At 33.4% G+C, this 18,930-nt stretch overlaps 1 protein-coding gene across 1 annotated transcript; it reads right to left on the bottom strand.

The window, feature by feature from the left end:
* Window positions 1–66: 66 nt before the first annotated feature.
* On the bottom strand, window positions 67–18,517 carry LOC139145325 (TNF receptor-associated factor 1-like). Its single transcript, XM_070716415.1, has 7 exons — window positions 18,191–18,517; window positions 15,493–15,700; window positions 14,689–15,014; window positions 6,672–6,932; window positions 3,978–4,185; window positions 3,133–3,458; window positions 67–2,098 (listed from the first exon to the last, which is right to left on the bottom strand). The coding sequence occupies exons 1-7, from the start codon at window positions 18,434–18,436 to the stop codon at window positions 1,871–1,873; spliced, it is 1,803 nt and encodes a 600-aa protein (XP_070572516.1). The 5' UTR covers window positions 18,437–18,517; the 3' UTR covers window positions 67–1,870.
* Window positions 18,518–18,930: the final 413 nt, after the last annotated feature.

Genomic DNA, 18,930 nt, shown 5'->3' with positions numbered 1-18,930 from the left:
TAGTCCCTGTTTCAAAATTTGTTTCCCTAAAATTCAGTTTTCGATCCAACCATAATTTTACCCAACCAGATTGTCAAAGGGCACTTTTATTACATCATGTCACTACAGTATATACTATAGATGCACTCTATATCCATGCAATGCTTTCACCAGCATAACTGAAGCTGTTCATTATCTAGCATTACCAGTTATTATAATTTAAAAAGTGGATTGTCTGTTATGAAATAAAGGAACATAAAATATAAATGAAAGATCAATTTTATGTTGCTTACACATGACTGGTCACGAAGTGCAACAGTACTCAGTGTGTAGTGTGTACTCCCTGGTAATGAAATAGTGGGAAATATGTCAATCATGTGTTGCTGCATATTTGCAGCAATAATCTGGTTTGCCGCAAATTTGCAGCAACTTAGTCGTTTACCGCAAATTTGCTGCAAACTGACTTAAGGGTTTGCAGGAGGGTCACATCTACCTGCAAACTTCTGCAACTCCTTCCTGCAAGCTATATGCTTGCTGCATATTTGCAGCAAACTTACGGCAAATTTGCAGCAGAAATAATTTTCGGTAAGGAATGGTTTCAGTGATCTGCCCTAAAAAATCCACCATTATGTAACCAGTACATTTCTGATTTTAATAGACACATTCCAAAGGTACAAAACTTCTGATTGATACTGTGCTATGAGTCCACAAGTAGCAAGGTTGACACAAATATATGTCGAGCCATAACTTCACTTGCTTTTGAATGCATCCAAACACTCTGTTACTCTGTAAATAACAATGCTACCTGTGTTTAAATGCCATCAGTTTACATGATTCTTGCAAAGTGACACACGTTGACCGTTAGTATTAAAAAAACATGTTTAAAAGATGTTACAAAAAGACAATTTCAGCCTAAAACAGCTGGGTACTCCCCAACCCCAAAAGAAATCATGACAGTTGGGTACTTTCCTTTAACAAACATCAAACTTAATTATGAGCTTTGTTTATAAACGTATTGAAATCTGCTAAAATATGAGACCTACAATATAATCTAGCCGAGGAAGTCATGATTGGTATTAATTTCAAATATTGACTCAATGTTATAAAAAAACAGTTACAGAAAATGAATTTCATTGTCCTTTTAAAACTGCAGATAACAAATAACTTTGCAAATAACTTTGTTGGGCAAAGAATAAAAATACAGTACATTGAAAATTTCTTATTTAGAAGTCTACTTTCATATATGATTGATCAGTTTGAATCTTGTTATTATCAGTGCTTTGTCAAGTAATTCTTCATACTTTATACTCAAATGATCTTGGCCAAAATGTTTTTTAATGATTCAGACTTTGCCATTTGCCATATTGAACAGATATTGAAAAGATTTTAAACTTGTCTTAAGTCACAAAAGTTTTTGATCATTATATTACCTAACATAAATTCATTCCTTAGGTAAGTTTAGAAGGGGCCTTTATTCAAAAGTTTTGAATTGCAAAGGGATATTGGATTTGAAAATTCAATGACATTGTGTTAAAATGTTATAAATAAATTTGTGAATTGGAAAAGAAAAGTGGTTTTGCAGCAAATAGGGATGTTTGCAAACGATGTTATTGTCATCATATCAATACGTAAAATTAAAATATTTGTGCAAAAATTAAGATTACATTTTAAGGAATAACATGTGCAACAACAACAAAACTACAACTTGATAAGTGACTGCCCGGGACAATGAGCACTAGAAAACAAATATGTCAACAACTTGGACTACAAGCTGCAAAAGCATTATGCCAACTAGCAAACCTGTGACTGTGAACAGCCCTATTGTCCTACCCATCTCTCCCTGCTTGTGAATATTAACTGAGTTCATTTGGCAAGACTTGCTTAGCATCAGTCACAGGTATGATACTTGGCATGACACTGATACTTTGATGAACAGTGTGTCATCCTTGACGTAAGTTGGTTTTTCAACATCAGCCTGTGACACAAACAGTGGGCAGCCAGCTGCAACATTCATGTCATCGGTTGGTTTTCTGAAGCTAGTACTTGTGGGATCTGGTCTCACGATCTCGGAGATATTCAAGTGGCGCTGAGCATCATGAGCTAGCAGTGTAAAGGTTACCTAACAGAGAAAGTAGAGAACAGTGGATTTAAAAACAAAGCTGTGCTAAAGTAATTAAAATAAAAATCTATGTCATATGTTATAAAATGTTGGATGCAAAAATTGCCTGGAAGTTTTATTCACAAATGATGGTGCTAAATTTTCAGTTATATTTCATTTTCAAAGGATATGTTTCATAACTTCACACACACACACACACACACACACACACACACACACCACACACACACACACATATATATATATATATACATATATATATATACATATTATATATATATATATATATATATATATATATATATATATATATATATATAAAACCTTGATCTCGCAGGATAATTTTGCAAATATAACAATCTGAAAGGTTTTCCAAAACTTTCCAAAGTTGCCATTACAAGAACATTTGTCAATTGTGTGATGAAACCAGAGCTCCACCTGTCAGTGTTCCGACTATGAGCTGTAACAACAATCACTGTCACAAAAACAAATAGATTTGTCCAAATTTCTGTTAACAGCAGTTACCTACTGTTGATGTGGGTAACATCAGCATTATACATGCACTTTTTTCAATATATAAAAATCAGCTTATATTTCATGAACTGGTAAAATTTATCATTAAATATTGATTAGAGATAAATTGCAATAAAACAACAATCTACAAACTACTGGTTACAAATAAACAGAACTACATACATATAGCAATGCAGTACAAGTCACCTGTGCCATGAGAATAAAATTGAAACATTATAGCTTGATTTTAAATAATTGTATAAAAAAACTGATGTTCTCTCTATAAAAGAAAGATATTTATATTTCTGAAGAGCAAAAGAAATGTATTTTTCTCACAAAAAATTTGGCTATAAAATTACCAGAGGGGATTGAATTAACATTGTTTATATTATATCTGAACAGTAAATCAAATATAAATAAACTGAATAAACAGTTTCTTAGTTTAATAATCATGATAATAGAGTATTTATTATAGAACAGTGAATCAAATCCAATAAATTGAATAAAATATAGTTTCTTACCTGACGGCTGAAAGGCCAGGTCAGTTCAGGGAGGTCATCATATTCACCACGCATTACAACAAAGAACAGTGACATATGGGTACCTTCACCAATACCATCACCATTCAAGTAAACCCTGGCACACATCTTGTATCCATTTCTGCTGGTGTAGAAGGGCTGGCTGTTCAGTGACAGTGTCTTGCCCACCACTGCATCATGTTTTTTCCTTGTGTAGTCCTTGATCTTGAATATCAGTTCACCATCATCACTGGGTGTCACAACTTGAAGGCCCACACCATACATGCCTAACAGGCTGCAAATCTGTTGAAGTTTTTTTTTCATTTCCTCTGAAAATATATGAAAATCAGAACATCTTCTTGACCATAATTGTGAATTGTGGGAGAGAATTAGAAGAATCCATGCTTGTTTGTGTTTAACCTACAGATCAACATTGGTTACATGACATTCCGTTTGCTGCTCTAAATATGGTAAAGGGAAAATGGAGTGAAAGAACATGATGTTGCCAAAATGGAACAGCAACATGAGTGTTCATGTCCAAGGGCAAAAAAACATGGAAAGGATTAGACTATATTTTGTGGTCAAATATTAAGATTGATTTACAAGGTGATTTCTCTGTACATATATTTTATGAATATGTTTTGTTGTTGTTGATAAAGGGATGAAGTTATCATTCAACATTGAAAGCACGTCAGTCCATAACAATCACACATATGGGTAATATCTACAATGAAATTCTGTTTGGAGACTGAAATTAATGCATGAGAAATTGGCAGAGAAAAATTCATTTCAGACAAAGATTTATTTAAATAACAATTATTAATCACAACTGAGAAGAATAATGATACCTATATCAGCTGCACACTGTTCCTGAGTTCCAATCTCACTGCTGCATTCACTTTCTATTTTTTCAACTTTTTCATCCAGTCTACGGCCCATTTCCTGCACAACACTACACAACTGCTTAGACTCTATGACTTCACTCTCTGATGCTCTCTGATTCAACTCCTGTTCCAGTTTAATCATTTTATTTTCATTGCGATGGATATCAGTTTCCTTGAAGTGAAAAAGTGATGACACAGACTTAAGGCACATAAAATATCAGCTGTTTCATACATATCTGAAAAGGATATCAATAATTTGAAAATGTTCGACCAACTTTAAAACAGTAATATTGTTGCTTCATTCCTCTGCATTGTTACTCTCACTACATCCTGGCATATTAATGACAAGTCAATTCACACCGTTAATTCCCTAACAAAGATCTTGCATGTTACAATCTGCATCTGAAAAATGGTTCAAAGAGTACATCAACAAGTATGAAATATTTTAATAATTTTGTGCAGAATCCTACACAATAGTATTTAAATTTTTCAACAAAAAAAATATTTTTTGCAATTATGTATATGTGTTATACAGCCTTAGGACATAATTTATCTTCATTGAATATGGTTTACTATCATTATTATTGCCATTATTATAAGTTAGTATTTTATTTTGTAATGATTGAAAAAATAAATACATAAGTTTGCAATATACTGTAAAATATGTAGTGATATTCTTTGCAAGGGTCTTAGGAAATTGAAAATACTGCCGAACTTGAAATACTGCTGAAATTGATAATACAGAATGGGCATAGTGAACCCACCGAGATAAATGTTGCTCCTTTAAGTGTGCATATACCGGTATTTATTGGCCCTAAAAAACCTGTATAATTACAGCTGACTGACATTCTTCTCAGCTGATGTGTTTCTGGACGTGTGTGCGTTGATGACTGCAAGACTTGCTGCTGAAGATGATATCTGTTATTATTGTACTTCCTTTTATTTATGCTATCAATTTAGAGGAAATTCTATAACTCGCTTCTCAATAACCTTTTCCTCAAAATTTATCGATGAAATGTTTACATTGTTGAAAATGTTTGTTATTGGTAATCAATGACACTTGTTAGACAAATGATTTCTGTCATCATGAAGAGATAAATTGACACATGGCTTGTTACAGACATATGAGTAATTGGCTCGCCACATTAGGTAATTACCCAGCAACTTAGCTGGCATTTTAGGTAAACAAGTCATTTTATTGACTCGATCAAGACTGATAAGAAATCCACCAAACTGTATGTCTATACTTTAAAGTTTTCAAAGGGGGAATAAAATATTATACAGTGTAAAACATGATCTGTTATAGTCATTTTGTGTTCTGTCTTTACTTTGGTATTTGAATTATAACCACAACAAATAATGTTTTACACTCTTTTATCCCGCTTCCAAAACTCCAATGAACTGGGAGCCAACCGAAATGGTTTGTTCTGGTGGAGGCATATCAGTTTACTCAGTGGAGGAGCAGCCTGCTGAGTTTGGTGGATTCCTTATCAGTCTTCAAACTGATTACTCATGTCTGTAACAAGCCATATGTCAATATATCTCTTCACTGATAACGATATCATTTGTCTAACAAGTGTCATGGATTACCAATAACAAACATCTTCAACAATGTAAACATATAAAATGTGCTCAACTTTATCAGAGTGATTGACACACAGACAGATTATCAAACATGCCATTCAGTAATTTACTGGGACAAGCTTGAATCCTGGACAGTAGATGGAACAGTAGATACTGTCTATGCTTGAATGAAGACGCCATGGGAAATCAACAAACAAATTTTGAATGCTGTGATATAAGTAGTTTTACATATTTTGTGGTAAAAATAAGAAACTTCCCTGGGCAATTTACATATGCAAATGTTATGCTAATTTTAACAAGATTCCTGAGAAGCTGCATATCAAATTTGAAAGCAGACCACAGGCGTATGAAAAAGAAAATGTTTTTACCAAAGAATGAGAAAATCAACTTCAAAAATGTTCATAATCAGCAAATTTCATCATCATTTGAACATATCCAAGTCAGGTCGTTCATAGTGTCTTGAAAACAAAATATGAAAACACTTTGAGCAGCAAGTTTTCAGAATGTTTTTCTCAAATAATTATTTAATTGAGCTTGTTGAATACTATGATTCTTCTGAGTAATCTCAGAAATAATAGCTTGATCAGACTAGAATGCTCAGGTGATCAAAACAAAATATCACCAGATTTTTTACTGAACCATAATGATTTTAATGTTATCATATGAATAGCTGTCTTTTTTGAAAACCACATGATAAATCATAAGTATACCCAATTTGGAATGAATGTTCAATAAACAATAATTTCCATCAAGTGATAGCATTTAATACAGACACGTTTTACACTGGTGAAATAAAACAATGAATGGAAAGTATTCTTGCAACATTCCTTTTAATTTGGAATAACCCAAATTAATTTGGAAGATGTTTATATAATTTTGCTGGGGAATATAATTTCTAGGTCTACTTTAATAATTATGATAAAAATCTTGAACATCACATTATGCATTTACAGTTTATACATTGGACACTAAATGTCTGAACATATTTTGCAATGTACTTCAAAATATCTGTTAAATAAAAATACTATAGAAAATCTTTACACATTACCGCTTTATTTCAATATTGGTACCCACCTGAGCTGTGATTTCTTGTTCGACCCGAGTGTTTTGACTTTCGATTTCAGTCACTTGGCTTTCAAGTTGTTCCACTTTTTGCACTGTGGCTGAAAGCTCCTGGCCTTGTTCTTGAATTCTGTTTTCCGTATTATTCATCTGGGCTTCCATTTCTTTGCTGCGGATATCTAACTGGTAACACCTTTCTTGAAGGCTTGAGTGACTTTCCAGCAAAAGCTGGAGACGCTCATCCTCGAAAGTAGACATTATAGGCTCTGCAATCTCAAAGGAAGTACCTTTCATGGTGAAAAAATTTGTAAATGTTTGATCAATGTTTGCATTTTAAAACTTCAGGCTGAAACATGACAAGGACACTGACAATGCAAGCCAATCCTTCATGTATATTATTAAGTGACTATTTCAGGCAATTTTGATACATTATGATGAACTCTCAATGAATAGAATTTAATTATGGTAAATCAATAAACTACTTCCTGAACATGCACATTATCTATTAAGGAAAAACAGTTCCCACCACTGATTACATTATCATCACTTTGTTGTATAATCAACAATGCTTTCTTTGACCTTTGACAAAAGTAAATCAAAATGCAAATTATTACCATGGACAACACGATGTTATGGCTGGCAAATGATTTCTATATAGACATGACTAAAATCTAGTTATCAAGTGTAAGACTGGGCATTACACAATATGAGTTGCATAAAAAATTTACAGAATACACACAAAAGTTATGACTAATGGAGCTTTAAGAATATTTCTGAAAATGAATTTTTCTCATTGAAGAATGATTATGAAAAATGTTTTATTGGAAATTATGGAATTTATTAAACACACTAAACAAACTGATTATTTTCATCAACATATCATTGAACTTTGATTACACACACTCCTGGACAATTCATGAAAGGGATTTTTTAATTCATGAATTTAGTAGCAATTCATGACTTTTAATCAAATAGTTCATCAGTTTCGTTTCCATGAAATACCAGATATGAACTGAAAATGCTCACGTGTTTCATTATTATTGCAGTTATGTGTAAATTAAAACCTTTGGCACATGTTTGCAACTCCATTGAAAGTATTATGATCAACATAATGAACAATATTCACCGCCGATTAACTCTAAAAGATCATGAAGTATACAAATACGTAATTAGCTAGAATAAAAATACCTTCTTTGACTGCTGTCATTGTACCACCACTTTATATAGCAAGTGTAATTACCTTTAGCTAAGTCCTTCAAGCCATATATGCCAAACTGTGAAAGCTCATTAGATATGCAAATTATAAATTAGCTGACATGAAAATGTGAAATGACTTTCAATATTGTTTTAACCTGGTATAATCATCAATGTACACAGCATGTTTTGCCAACTTTGATCAAGTAAATCCCAGTATATATCCCTAATTAGGAAAGATCATTGAATATGCAAATTAGGAATTGGCTGAAGGAAAAATGCTTAATGACTTTCAATAATGTTGTATCATAGTATCTTTAATGTATATAGCAAGTTTCATCAACTTTGGTCCAGTCAATTCAGATATATATCCCTAATTAGCAAAGTTCATTAAATATGTAAATTAGGAATTGGCTGAAGTAAAAATGCTTAATGATTTTCAATAATGTTGTATCATAGTATCTCCAATACATGTAGCAAGGTTTGTCAACTTTGGTCAAGTCAATTCAGATATATATCCCTAATTAGGAAAGTTCATTAAATATGCAAATTAGGAATTGGCTGAAGAGAAAATGCTTAATGACTTTCAACAATATTGTATTATAGTGTCTTTAATGTACATCTCAAGTTTCATCAATTTTGATCAAGTCAATTCAGATATATATCCCTAATTATCAAAATTCATTTAATATGCAAATTAGGAATTGGCCAAACTAAAAATGTCTTTTGACTTTCAATAATGTCATATCACAGTATCTTTGATGTATACAGCAAGTTTCAACCACTACAATCAAGTTAATTCCGATGAATATCCCTAATTAGGAAAGTTTATTAAATATGCAAATTCGGAATTGCTGAAGTAAAACTGCTAAATGACTTTCAATAATGTTGTATAAGAGTATCTTTAATTTATATAGCAAGTTTCATCAATTTTGTCCAGTCAATTATTCAGATATATATCCCTAATTAGCAAAGTTCATTAAATATGTAAATTAGGAACATTTCCCATGAGCAGTTGATCATCTGTAATCAGATATGAAATGTCATTAATTAAATTGTCATGTCATTGAATAGATGGTTATCAAGATGAACTGTGCTCAACCATCCATGGCAATTCATTATTTCATAAATTCTTAGTCAAGTTGCTTTGCCTCTAGTGTGTAAGTTTTTTACGGTTGCAGTTGGCTCTGTGTATTATACCCCTGTTTTATTGACTTCTAAATAAAGCAATTGACTTTGTCTGGCTCAGAGATGCATTACTTCTCAAATTACAAATTCTTTTGCACATGATATTTTTGTTGTTGTTCGTCAATAAAAAGTCAGGGATTTCCGAGCACTTTGCACCAGCTTTATTTAACATATTCTAGATGACCTTCTAGTAAATTTGACAGTAACATGGATCATGGATACTCATGTATTGTCTGTTGATAGACACATAAATCACATTTAGTTTGAAGTGACCTGATTCTTGTGTCAGACTCTGTAAGTCTGAGTTTACAAAACTGTGTTGACAAATTTATGTGTAATGCTTCCGTGGAATCTCGTTGTTAAACAGCGACAAGACAAAGGTCACGATTTCTAGTACAAATGACAGGCTACTTTAGTAAATACTATCATTTTCAAAATTTACAATCATTACAGTAGTAAGTGAATTTTGTCTGGGAACAATTTTACTTTTATGGATGGTTCAAATGACCTATGACATATTAAAAGCTAGAGTATTGACACCTAAGCCTTGTTCACATTATGTTTAACTATTTAGTAAAAAGGCTAATTTCTCAAATTCATTGTACAGGGTCAAATTTGATCAATGAAATTACAAATGAGAATCATGCTTGTGACAAACGTGGAATCTACAAGGTCCGCCAGTTATTTGATAAAATGAGAACTAGGAAGACATAAGAAATAATACACAATTTTTCATATTAAATATATTGGTACAGGTTAAGCAAACTGCCTGAAAATCCTACATCATGAAACAAAAGAACAATTAGTAACAAAACAAACTGGATAAAAAAAAATGTTGAACTAATTCTAAGTCATGAGATATACTAACAATAATACTCATACATTCAGTAAGAATCAATAAGAAAAGAGTTAGCATGAAATGAATTAGGCACTATAAATAAAATGATTTGTTTGCTGTCTGAGTGCTGATATTTTTCAAAAGAAAATTAAGAAAACAAACACAATGTTAACACTATTACAAATAAAAAGATTACTTTTCCTAAAGAATCCAATGAAAAATGAGCTTGTGTTCATTATGTTTTTGTCTGTGTTTTTCTTTTTTCCTGGCTGGCTGGTAGGTTTTTCTAAAATCCAAGGATGGCAAACAAAGAATTACAAATATATTCAGTCATAGCGAGAATAAATTTGTTTGTTTGAGACAACTTTTGGATTAGAACATTACTGGACAGAAACAAAAGAACATCAATTTATAAATTTCAGCTCAGTAATCAAACCCTTGAACTTGAATAATTTAGAAGAAAATCAAAGATACCGCCTAACATGACTCAAATTATTTGTCTTGCTTATGCCTTGTGCGCATCTCAGTTCATACGTATGCAAATATTTCCATTGTACGCAGTGTGACCTTGTTAAATGTTTGATAAATCCCAAATATCCTCTCCATCTTTACACCCAAATTTCTCCTTTTGTATTTTTGAACAATATGTTGATTTTATATTTTACCATCTTTGCTGTAAAGGTTATAAGTTTTCAAGGGCACATGTACTTTCATACCTATTTACATGTAGCTTGTGTAAGGCCTGATATAGTCAAGAACTGGATTCACATGATCAATAAATTCAATTTTCATCAAAACTTTGATACCAGTCCTATGTGAAAATCTGCCGGGTCAGAACAACCTAAACTTCAACAGGATGATTTTTCGTGTAGCGTGCACTATCCAATGTTGAGTCACATACACATATAACAATAGCAAAGCGGTAGGCCTATACCATGGAGGTAGCTACTACCTCCATGGCCTATACATACCGCTTTGCTATTGTTCATTCATCAAAATGGGAAAGGCATGTGTGATAGTACACATGTTTGCACGTTTCCAAATTTTCCGCGTGGAGCGACCTTCCCTCAGAACAACCTAGCTGGCCCGGTCTCTCTGACCGTGGAACAGCTATTGTAAAATTCGTATCCCACTGGCCGTCTTTTTTAATTGTGATGAATACACATTCGCGATATTACAGATTCTGCATGACAATAAAACAGATTATAAGATAATAGTGAACGCTGTCACCATTATCAAAAGGGCTGAGTCAATTAAAACTGAACAACCGTTAACCGCTCCATTCAAGGGACCGTGCTATACAATGAACTTGCAAGTGTGACACTTTGACAGGTCGACGATACGATAAGTACGGTATACATCCCATTCGGTACCAGAATTTAGCATCTTTTGGATCAATAGTTCAGATCAAACAACACCAGCTGTAAAGCGTACTCGCCATTCGATGGCCAATTTGATGCAACACCAACACGGACAAGACGTTGAGTGGGCGAGCAATAACACACAGCAAAACATTCCGAAAACAAGGCATGGTTTACACCACGGTTTTGGCGCGGGTTTTGGCGTATTGTATTCACTTGACAATCGGATATCGGGGATTGGGTGTAAAAGAAATCGGATAAGAAATCAGACCAAAAATTATTGTACACAAACAATGCTGGATGATGGTACGTACGCGGCGGTAATAACTCACTCACGCTCTGAGTCTGGCGATATAATAACTTTCTGGCCGGACCCTATTTTGTGGTGAATCGACACGCGGACGCGATGGCTGCCTTCCCCTCTTTGAAATTCGGCGTGTGGTCACACACCCGGCCGCTAATACTTATCAGTCGTAATAAGACACAGAAGCTCTCCGCCTGGAGATTTGCAATGCTGACCACAGTTTACACAACATGCACTAACATACACAACGTGTGGCGATAAAATATCAACAAGGTGTCTAAGTGTTTAATGGACAATAGGAAATCAGTATAATTACAATACAGACACAACAAGGAATCGGGACGTCATAATATTGAATGTACTATCACTTACCTTTAAAGTACACCACAATAAGAATAAGATCGCAGCGAAAAATGCACTATTCTCAGAAACAAACCTGAAAGCGCTGCACTGTAATTTAACCGAAAAGGAATAACTGTGAAGTAACTGTACGAGAGGTGATGACTCACACTGAGCGGTCCCTGGCAAACGCGGTCCGCGTCAAGTTTGAAGTTGCGTCGACTCGTCGTCGGCACTTACGCACGTGACGGATGCGCTATTTTGCGGGTTGCGGGCTGCGGGCTGCGGGTTGCGGGCATGAAAAATGTGTGATTTTTGGTATCATTTTCGCTAGTAGATAGAATAAATGCTAAAATAGTATGTAGATGTATTTGTTTATGGAATAAAAGCCGTGAACTTCTTGAATAATGCCGTTATTTTAGCTTACATCTGGTAAAGCACACCAACGTCAGAATAGTCCATTTCCCATCCAACATTCGCCGTTGCACAGCGCACTGCCGATCGAAGCTTTCGAAATGATATGACTGAACACGGATGAGTAATAATATGAACACAAGACAGATTTCACAATAACTCGCTATATTAACTTTTTATGTAATGATTAGGACGGATAGTTTAAAAGTAAGTTTCGGATCGTTGACAGCACAGATGAACTGGGAGATGAACTTCGGTTCGTTGAAACTCGACACGCCTAATAATTTGTCACTTTTCATAGAATGCCATGCCCTTCTCACACTTCAGATTAGTTCAACCGCCGATAAAAGCACAATTTTCAGAATCGTTTTCAATGCCGTTTAAAATTATTTTATTGTGGTGAACACGATAATAGTCCTAGGAAACTTTTCATAGTCACGCTGGATCAAATGCATTGGAGCGACTATCATGCTGCAGGTGCAAGTCATAGAATATGTTCATGATATTAGGAGATACACAATTATTGAGAGCTGCAGAACACAAACTCATCCAAAAATATTCCTATTAGATCGATTCCTGAAAATAAGTCAACGCACCGACGTGTTTTTCCCGCTGAAATTCTCGCGTAAAATGTTAGCGGAATGTCGTTCTCTGTGGTCGTGACCTCGGTTGAACCGAAACGGCAAAGTAAGCTAAGTCCATTGTCGTACGTCTTTTTCTTTTTAAAGATTTCATGAAAAATACACGGCATTTAAATACACATCACTTCTACGCTTTTTAAAGTCAAATCTTTCCTTACACATTGCATTTAAGTAGGCATTGTTTAATTTTCTGTATGTGTTGCCCTAGAACCGAATAGATGAATAGATGCATTACAAAGAATTTACTTCCTATGGCCTGATACTAGAAATGTAACAATTTTCATTCCGCGATAAGTGGCGACATTTCCGAGGCGCGAATTTTTTTTGTCAGTCTGGTATTATTTCTCACTCACATCCATGGCAAGAAAGAAAAGTGATTTCAGATCCCAAATTATTTGTGATGGCCAGGCAGCTCGGAACAAATAAATTGGTCCTCGGAATCGCCGCTTTTAGTTTAGCAGATTTTGATTTTTTTTCAAAAACATGACGTATTTTCACCCACTTGGTATGGTCTGTTATAGCATCTTTAGTCCAAAAAATCAATTTTACAGCATATATGTTTTCAACAGCCTTCAAATGTACGTATTATGTTAAAATACACATCGGTTGGTTTTCTGAAGCTAGTACTTGTGGATCTGTCTCATGATCTCAGAGATATTCAAGTGGCGCTGAGCATTATGAGCTAGCAGTGTAAAGGTTACCTAACAGAGAAAGTAGAGAACAGTGGATTTAAAAACAAAGCTGTGCTAAAGTAATTAAAATAAAAATCTATGTCATATGTTATAAAATGTTGGATGCAAAAATTGCCTGGAAGTTTTATTCACAAATGATGGTGCTAAATTTTCAGTTATATTTCATTTTCAAAGGATATGTTTCATAACTTCACACACACACACACACACACACACACACACACACACACATATATATATATATATATATATATATATATATATATATATATATATATATATATATATATATATATATTATATATATATATATATATATATATATATAATATATATATATATATATAACCTTGATCTCGCAGGATAATTTTGCAAATATAACAATCTGAAAGATTTTCCAAAACTTTCCAAAGTTGCCATTACAAGAACATTTGTCAATTGTGTGATGAAACCAGAGCTCCACCTGTCAGTGTTCCGACTATGAGCTGTAACAACAATCACTGTCACAAAAACAAATAGATTTGTCCAAATTTCTGTTAACAGCAGTTACCTACTGTTGATGTGGGTAACATCAGCATTATACATGCACTTTTTTCAATATATAAAAATCAGCTTATATTTCATGAACTGGTAAAATTTATCATTACGTATTGATTAAAGATAAATTGCAATAAAACAACAATCTACAAACTATTGATTACAAATAACGGAACTACATACATATAGCAATGCAGTACAAGTCACCTGTTCCATGAGAATAAAATTGAAACATTATAGCTTGATTTTAAATAATTGTATCAAAAAACTGATGTTCTCTCTATAAAAAAAAGATATTTATATTTCTGAAGAGCAAAAGAAATGTATTTTTCTCACAAAAAATTTGGCTATAAAATTACCAGAGGGGATTGAATTAACATTGTTTATATTATATCTGAACAGTAAATCAAATATAAATAAACTGAATAAACAGTTTCTTAGTTTAATAATCATGATAATAGAGTATTTATTATAGAACAGTGAATCAAATCCAATAAATTGAATAAAATATAGTTTCTTACTTGACGGCTGAATGGCCAGGTCATTCCAGGGAAGTCATCATATTCACCACGCATTATAACAATGAACAGTGACATATGGGTACCTTCACCAATACCATCACCATTCAAATAAACCCTAGCACACATCTTGTATCCACATCTGCTGGTGTAGAAGGGCTGACTGTTCAGTGACAGTGTCTTGCCGACCACAGCATCATGTTTTCTCCTTGTGTAGTCCTCGATCTTCCATATCATTGTACCATCACTGGGTGTCTCTACGACTTGAAGCCTCACACCATGCATGCCTAACAGGCTGCAAATCTGTTGAAGGTTTTTTTTCATTTCCTCTGAAAGTATATAAAAATCAGAACATCTTCTTGACCATAATTGTGAATTGTGGGAGAGAATTAGAAGAATCCATGCATATTTGTTTTAACCTATAGATCAACATTGGTTACATGACATTCCGTTTGCTTCTCTAAATACGGTAAAGGAAAATGGAGTGAAAGAACATGATGTTGCCAAAATGGAACAGCAACATGAGTGTTCATGTCCAAGGGCAAAAATAACATGGAAAGGATGTAGACTATATTTTGTGGTCAAATATTAAGATTGATTTACAAGGTGATTTCTCTGTACATATATTTTATGAATATGTTGTTGTTGTTGTTGATAAAGGGATGGATATATTATGTCAATATTGAAAGCACGTCAGTCCATAACAATCACACATATGGGTTATATCTACGATGAAATTCTGTTTGGAGATTGGCAGAGAAAAATTCATCTTTCATTACTAATCACAACTGAGGAGAATAATGATACCTATATCAGCTGCACACTGTTCATGAGTTCCAATCTCACTGCTGCATTCACTTTCCATTTTTTCAACTTTTTCGTCCAGTCTACGGCACATTTCCTGCACAACTCTACACAACTGCTTAGACTCTATGACTTCACTCTCTGATGCTCTCTGATTCAACTCCTGTTCCAGTTTAATCATTTTATTTTCATTGCGATGGGTATCAGTTTCCTTGAAGTGAAAAAAGTGATGACACAGACTTAAGGCACATAAAATGTCAGCTGTTTCATACACATCTGAAAAGGATATCAATAATTTCAAAATGTTCGACCAACTTTAAAAATAATAATAGTTGTTGCTTCATTCCTCTGCATTGTTACTCTCACTACATCCTGGCATATTAATGACAAGTCAACTCACACCATTAATTCTCTAACAAAGATCTTGCATAATAAAATCTGCATCTGAAAAATGGTGCAAAGAGTACATCAACAAGTATGAAATATTTTATAATTTTGTGCAGAATCCTACACAATAGTATTTAAATTTTCAACAAAAAAAATATTTTTTGCAATTATGTATATGTGTTATACAGCCTTAGGACATAATTTATCTTCATTGAATATGGTTTACTATCATTATTATTGCCATTATTATAAGTTAGTATTTTATTTTGTAATGATTGAAAAATAAATACATAAGTTTGCAATATACTGTAAAATATGTAGTGATATTCTTTGCAAGGGTCTTAGGAAATTGAAAATACTGCCGAACTTGAAATACTGCTGAAATTGATAATACTGAATGGGCATAGTGAACCCACCGAGATAAATGTTGCTTCTTTAAGTGTGCATATATTTATTGACCCTAATACCTGCATAATTACAGCCGACTGACATTCTGCTCAGCTGATGTGTTTCTGGACGTGTACATTGATGACTGGAAGACTTGCTGCTGAAGATGATATCTGTTATTATTGTACTTCCTTTTATTTATGCTATCAATTTAGAGGAAATTCTATAACTCGCTTCTCAATAACCTTTTCCTCAAAATTTATCGATGAAATGTTTACATTGTTGAAAATGTTTGTTATTGGTAATCAATGACACTTGTTAGACAAATGATTTCTGTCATCATGAAGAGATAAATTGACACATGGCTTGTTACAGACATATGAGTAATTGGCTCGCCACATTAGGTAATTACCCAGCAACTTAGCTGGCATTTTACGTAAACAAGTCAGTTTTATTGACTCAAGACTGATAAGGAATCCACCAAACTTAGCAGGCAGCTCCTCCACTGAGTAAACTGTATGTCTATACTTTAAAGTTTTCAAAGGGGGAATAAAATATTATACAGTGTAAAACATGATCTGTTATAGTCATTTTGTGTTCTGTCTTTACTTTGGTATTTGAATTATAACCACAACAAATAATGTTTTACACTCTTTTATCCCGCTTCCAAAACTCCAATGAACTGGGAGCCAACCGAAATGGTTTGTTCTGGTGGAGGCATATCAGTTTACTCAGTGGAGGAGCAGCCTGCTGAGTTTGGTGATTCCTTATCAGTCTTCAAACTGATTACTCATGTCTGTAACAAGCCATATGTCAATATATCTCTTCACTGATAACGATATCATTTGTCTAACAAGTGTCATGGATTACCAATAACAAACATCTTCAACAATGTAAACATATAAAATGTGCTCAACTTTATCAGAGTGATTGACACACATACAGATTATCAAACATGCCATTCAGTAATTTACTGGGACAAGCTTGAATCCTAGACAGTAGATGGAACAGTAGATACTGTCTATGCTTGAATGAAGACGCCATGGGAAATCAACAAACAAATTTTGAATGCTGTGATACAAGTAGTTTTACATATTTTGTGGTAAAAATGAGAAAACTTCCCTGAGCAATTTACATATGCAAATGTTATGCTAATTTTAACAAGATTCCTGAGAAGCTGCATATCAAATTTGAAAGCAGACCACAGGCGTATGAAAAAGAAGATGTTTTTACCAAACAATGAGAAGATCAACTTCAAAAATGTTCATAATCAGCAAATTTCATCATCACTTGAACATATCCAAGTCAGGTCGTTCATAGTGTCTTGAAAACAAAATATGAAAACACTTTGAGCAGCAAGTTTTCAGAATGTTTTTCTCAAATAATTATTTAATTGAGCTTGTTGAATACTATGATTCTTCTGAGTAATCTCAGAAATAATAGCTTGATCAGACTAGAATGCTCAGGTGATCAAAACAAAATATCACCAGATTTTTTACTGAACCATAATGATTTTAATGTTATCATATGAATAGGTGTTTTTTTGAAAACCACATGATAAATCATAAGTAATACCCAATTTGGAATGAATGTTCAATAAACAATAATTTCCATCAAGTGATAGCATTTTAATACAGACACGTTTTACAACAATGAATGGAAAGTATTCTTGCAACATTCCTTTTAATTTTGGAATAACCCAAATTAATTTGGAAGATGTTTATATAATTTTGCTGGGGAATATAATTTCTAGGTCTACTTAAATAATTATGATAACAATCTTGAACATCACATTATGCATTTACAGTTTACACATTGACACTAAATGTCTGAACATATTTTGCAATGTACTTCAAAATATCTGTTAAATAAAAATACTATAGAAAATCTTTACACATTACCGCTTTATTTCAATATTGGTACCCACCTGAGCTGTGATTTCTTGTTCGACCCGAGTGTTTTGACTTTCGATTTCAGTCACTTGGCTTTCAAGTTGTTCCACTTTTTGCACTGTGGCTGAAAGCTCCTGGCCTTGTTCTTGAATTCTGTTTTCCGTATTATTCATCTGGGCTTCCATTTCTTTGCTGTGGCTATCTAACCGGTAAAACCTTTCTTGAAGGCTTGAGTGATTTCCCACCAGAAGTCGGAGACGCTCATCCACGGAAGTAGACATTATAGGCTCTGCAATCTCAAAGAAAGTACCTTTCACAGTGAAAAAATTTGTAAATGTTTGATCAATGTTTGCATGTTAAAACTTCAGGCTGAAATATGGCAAGGACAGGGACAATGCAGGCCAAATTCATTGACAATTCATTGACAATTCATTGACTATTTTTGGCATTATGTATCAATGAACCACATGTAAATTTCTCTAGAGGAGATAATAAAGTTTTCTGAATCTGAATCTGAATCATTATGCATCAGTGACTATTTTATGCATTTTTGATACATTATGATGAACTCTCAATGAAGAGAATTTAATGGTTGTAAATCAATAAACTAGTTTCTGAACATGCACAACTCATCACATATGAAATATTCACGATTGAATAACAAGTTCCCACTTCTGAAGATTTATTATCATTTCTTTGTTCTATAAATCAACAATGTTTTTTTTTTACTTTTCATGAAAGTACATCAAAATACGAAGTATTACTATTGACAACA

This window comes from Ptychodera flava, chromosome 12 (assembly GCF_041260155.1).
Source record: "Ptychodera flava strain L36383 chromosome 12, AS_Pfla_20210202, whole genome shotgun sequence".
In the NCBI taxonomy this organism is placed as follows: Eukaryota; Metazoa; Hemichordata; class Enteropneusta; family Ptychoderidae; genus Ptychodera; species Ptychodera flava.
The sequence above is the reverse complement of the archived record's forward strand: the minus strand, read 5'-3'. Positions and strand labels throughout refer to the sequence as shown.